The 5,231-nt window shown below is 32.1% G+C and overlaps 1 protein-coding gene across 1 annotated transcript; it reads right to left on the bottom strand.

Moving 5' to 3' along the window:
• Positions 1-540: 540 nt before the first annotated feature.
• On the bottom strand, positions 541-2,673 carry LOC110031513 (zinc finger BED domain-containing protein RICESLEEPER 3-like). The gene is made up of 3 exons (XM_020734751.1): positions 1,810-2,673; positions 1,329-1,455; positions 541-1,064 (listed from the first exon to the last, which is right to left on the bottom strand). The coding sequence occupies exons 1-3, from the start codon at positions 2,671-2,673 to the stop codon at positions 541-543; spliced, it is 1,515 nt and encodes a 504-aa protein (XP_020590410.1).
• Positions 2,674-5,231: the final 2,558 nt, after the last annotated feature.

Raw genomic sequence — 5,231 nt, 5'->3', positions numbered from 1 at the left:
TGTTTTCTCAAGAGGTTCCAGAAAATTCATTTGGAAAGCCATAGTACAAAATTAATTTGGAAAGGCATAGTAACATTTCCAAAAAAGCATAATTCTGGAAGTTCAGCAAACATGTATGAGCAATTTGATATAAACCAATTTGACATAAACTTCAGCAAACATCTCTGAGTTACCATAAAATGTTAATAAATTGCATCAAGCCTAATTAATTTGTAAGAACTACATGCATATTGACATAAAATGTTAACAATAATTTCCTCGGGTAAAGCAAACATCATGTAATTCTTCGGGTAATAACAATTCGGGTAAAGCAAACATCATGTAATTCTTCGGGTAATAGCAATTCACCAAACATCATTTCCTCCTTCCCCTCTATTTACTTGGGTAAAGCTACTTCAAGCTGTTCCCCTTCCATTAGTTCTTGCTGGTAGGAAAGATATATCAATATCAATTTTAAGATGAAAAAGAACATATACCATACAAGCTAATTATTGAGAGAGTTACCATAGGTGTTTTCGAATGAGTGGTGGACGATCTAATCTAACTAGACGAGCATACTAATGCACTCACTGTTTTTGACGAAAGTGAACTTCTATAGTCATTTAGAACTCTTCCACCAATACTAAATGCAGATTCAGAGGAAACTATTGTTATTAGAACCGATAATATATCCCTAGCCATTTTCGATAAGCAAGGATACTTGAGAGTGTTCAACTTCCACGAATCAAGAATATCAAAATGTTCAGTATTGGCCAAAAAAAGACCCTCTTCGAGATAGACTTGTAAATCTGATTTTGATGGTTGAATGGAACCAGATGAAAGAACATAATCAGTAAATGCAAGCATGCAATCATAACTTTGTGAATTAACCGAATCACTTTGCAACTCCAAAGAAACATTGCCAATTGCGGAACTAGAACTAGCAATATTGCTTGCATACGTATTGTAAATTTGCAACATAACATCCTCAACTTGTTTAATTTTGGAGTCTAATTCAACAGGTGTGTACATCTTGCTAAAAGTAAAATGTATGAACTTCATTTTCCAACGAGGATCCAAGAGAGCTGAAACAGACATTAGGAGATTGCAATCACCCCAATATTTATCAAATTTAACTCTCATAGCAAAAGCCATGTTCCTCATATAATCATCGGAGGATGTCGACTCATCCAACAACAATTTATTATTTGAAAAACAACAGGTAAAAAAATATTTGAGGTCGGGTAGGAAGAACCTGAAATCATTTTTTGTTATGTTAATTAAAACAATAAAGTTCATTATATGCATAAAATCGTAAAAAATCACAATTAAGGTTCTGTAGAAAGAACCTGGAATCGTTTTTGTCACATTATTAAAAATAACGAGAAATTTTCTGATTTTGTCATATTTCTTCCAATCTAAATCTGAAGGCAACCAACTGAAATTATTATCTCGATTTGCATAGTAAGCAAATACCTGCCAAAAAACAAAAGCAGATTCTAGCATTAGGAATGTAGAGTTCCATCTTGTTGGGACATCGATGCATAAACTCTTTGATGTTGATTTCCCTAATTGTCTAGATATTTCAACAAACTTATGTAACCTTCCCGGTGACTTCTTCAGATATTTGATAGACTCTCTAATGTTATGAATGATGTCATTAATTTCTATCAAACCAAATTGCACCATAATATTCAATATATGTGCACAACAGCGAACATGAAAGAAATATCCTTTAAAATGCAATTTCCCTCTTGTCATAAAATTAGATTGGAGCAAACTAGCAGCAACATCATTATTACTAGCATTATCTAAAGTGATAGTACATACTTTGTCCTGTATCTTCCACTCTAACAAGCAATCACAAATGACATCACAAATGAATGTGCCAGTATGAGGCGGATCCAATTCAATGAAATTAATAATTCGTTTTTGCATCTTCCAATTATGATCAATGTAATGAGCAGTTAAACACATATATCCAATTGTTTGATTGGAAGTCCAACAATCAAAGGTTAATGAAAACCTGTGAATATCCCTAAATTGCTTTTTGAGCTTCTCTTTTTCGATCTCATAAAGTTTCATGCAATCAGTTTTTATTGTGTTCCTTGAAACTTTCTCATAATTAGGGTTTAAGGACTTCAATAAAATGTTAAACCATGTATGCTCAACAATATTAAAAGGATACTCATGCACTATAATCATTTTGGAGATTATCTCTCTAATCTTGTGTTGATCATAATTTTTTGAATTGTGAAAAACTGGAATCTCAACATCTGCATCAAAATCAGTTGGCATAAAATTCAACAATTTTTGTCTTTTTTCGGCAAGACCAACCACTTCCTTATTTTTAGCTTTGATTTTTCCACATTCCCTCACATGACATAGAGGTTGAGAAGTAGTTCCTGTTTTAGATTTTTGAAATTTTGTTCGACAGCAAATGCACTGCCAAAAAGTAGTTTGTATCCCTTTAATTGGAAAGATTGCCTCAACAAAATACTCCCACACTGTTGACTTCCTCTTCCTACCCTTCTTATTAAGGACTTCTTCACTGCTATTATCAATGACAACTTGAGGTAAAACTTCTGGCTCTGTACTTGGTAAATTATGAATGGCAATATCGTTGCTATTCTGAGCTTCTGGTAGCAACTGATTGTTGAATGAATCTGATTGTGATAGATGTAATTCGGACATATTTGCACTTGCACACTAACTGAAATCAAAACTACGAAATTAGTACTAAGAATTATGTTCTTGTAAGAATTATGTTATTCTAGAATATCAAAATGACAATATGACAAACTCATAAATGTGAAGACAAATCAATCATTGTTGAGCAAAATTTGTAATTAGGGAACTCATTACAACTGAATAAGCTATGTTGGAAGCTCATCTTTAAAACATAAAGACACATTTCAAATATACATCAGATGGAAACTCATCTTTAAAACAACAACAAAGCTAGTCATTAAAACAACCAAGAAAAAAGAGTGCTTGGCACATAAAGCATCAAAATAGGTAGTCATTTCTCAACTTATAACTATTGGAGAGCATCATATAGTCATTTCTCAATTTATGCACAACAAGAGTCAAAACAGCAAGTCACAAGAGCTTTGAAATATTCCCCAAACCAACAAAATTGGACAGCTCATTTCTCATGCATACCTAAGATGTCATTCTAAATCAATAAAGCCTACAACAGTAGAGCAGATTCAACAGAATATAATGCATAAGATAAAGATAATAATAGTTCCGAGAAGGAGTAGTGCATATACATAAATCTAAATGTGTTGACCTCACTAAATACAAAAGCCCTAATTTCAACAGAAGCCAACAGTGCCGAGAAGCAAGAATTTAGCATTCAAGTATTTACAAAACTTGAGTATTTGCAGAACTTGACCTCAAGGCTGATCTACATAACTAGATTATAAAATCAAGTATTCATCTTCCATAACAGTTGGAAAACTTATGCCACATAATGATTCACCACAATATGACAAACTTATTACTTATGACACATCAAGTAGCCATTTCCCAACTTATGCCACATCATTACACAATAGCCGAGCATCAAGTAGCCATTTCTAAATTTTTTCACAGCAAGAGTCGCAGCAAGAGTCATAACAGCAAGTCACAAGCATTTTCAAATCTTCCCCAAACCAACAAATTTGTTATTTTGAACAATTCATTATACAACTACTTATATAACACCTACAGTTTGATATTTACATTTGTAACCTTTTGATATTCAGAATCAATATTTGCAGAGACACATTTTTGCCTTTGAGAAATAAGTAGAGGTAGTATATATGGGAACACTGAAGCTCATTTTTGAGATATAAGAATACATGAGAGCCGAATGATCTATGCCTGTTAAACAAATATCCAAGTTCAATTTTACGGTCATAAATCTAAACATTATAACGAAGAAACCACTAAATCAGATTTACATACACATAAATCTAAATGTGTTGAACTAACTTAATTCAAAAGCCCTAATTATATAATAAAAATCTAAATAAATCTAAATAAATCTAACATTATAATGAAAAAATGAAAAAACCACTAAAAACCACTAAATCTAAATAAATCTTCTACAAGCCGTTAGATCACTAAAAAATCTAAATAAATCTAAAAGAAATTTAAGAAAGTTTAATACAAGAGGCATACCTGAAGATAAGTATGAAATATTACTGGAAAAATACTCAAAGTTAACACTTAGGTCTCCAAACAAACAGCCGTGCAAGACTATCGAACAAACAAGCAAGAATACCAATCAATCAAGCCAACATCGAGAAGAAGAAGTAGAGATTAGATAGAAGAGCATAGACGACAAGCCCTAAGCTGTCGCGGCCGTCAGAGGAGTATAGTTGCAACTCGGAAGAGGGAGAGGGAGAGGACGCCGAACGAATGAGAGAAGTTTCGAGAGACGAATGACGGAATGAGAAGTGAGAACCGATTAGGGTTTTTTCCCTATATATTAAATAATATTGAAATATTATTAATAATAAATTATTATATATTATAATTTATAGGAATTGATTTAATAAAATGTGAAAATATATTTAGTTAGAAAAATTAAATTAATTATAATTTATAATATTTAATTTTATGAATATTTATTATGTATATGTATTTATTTATTTATTTTCGAGCCAATTCGAGCCGAACATGAGCGAATAAACTTTTGTTCGTGTTCGGCTCGTTTACATTTCGAGCTTAAAAATTTGTTCGTGTTCGACTTGTTAAGCTTAACGAATGAGCCGAACACGAGCTGTTTGGGAACAACGGGCCAAATTGACAGCCTTAGTCATTCCATAGGGTATAATATCACTAATAAGAAAGTTCACAATGTCGGCATACCACGAAACACGCCGCTCATTAATGTTGAACAGTTTTTCATCTAGAAAATATTCATTAATTTCTTTTTCAAAACAGAGTGGTTTTTCTAACTCAAGCCTGGACAAATGATCAGCAATTTGATTTTTGGTTCCCTTCCGATCTAGTATTATAAAATCAAACTTTTGCAAAAGAAGAATTCATCTTATAAGTCTAGGTTTAACATCCTTCTTCTTCATTAAGTACTTAATAGCAGAATGATCTGTATGCACTACGCAATGAGTCCCAATTAAATATGATCTAAATTTATCAAAGGCATATAATATTGCTAATAACTCTTTTTCAGTTGTTGTATAATTAATTTGAGTTTCATTAAGAGTTTTACTAGCATAGTAAATTACTTTGAAAATTTT

Source organism: Phalaenopsis equestris, unplaced genomic scaffold (assembly GCF_001263595.1).
Source record: "Phalaenopsis equestris unplaced genomic scaffold, ASM126359v1 Scaffold000835, whole genome shotgun sequence".
NCBI classification, from domain to species: Eukaryota; Viridiplantae; Streptophyta; class Magnoliopsida; order Asparagales; family Orchidaceae; genus Phalaenopsis; species Phalaenopsis equestris.
Note: the sequence above shows the minus strand (reverse complement) of the source record. Positions and strands in the feature narration are given on the sequence as shown.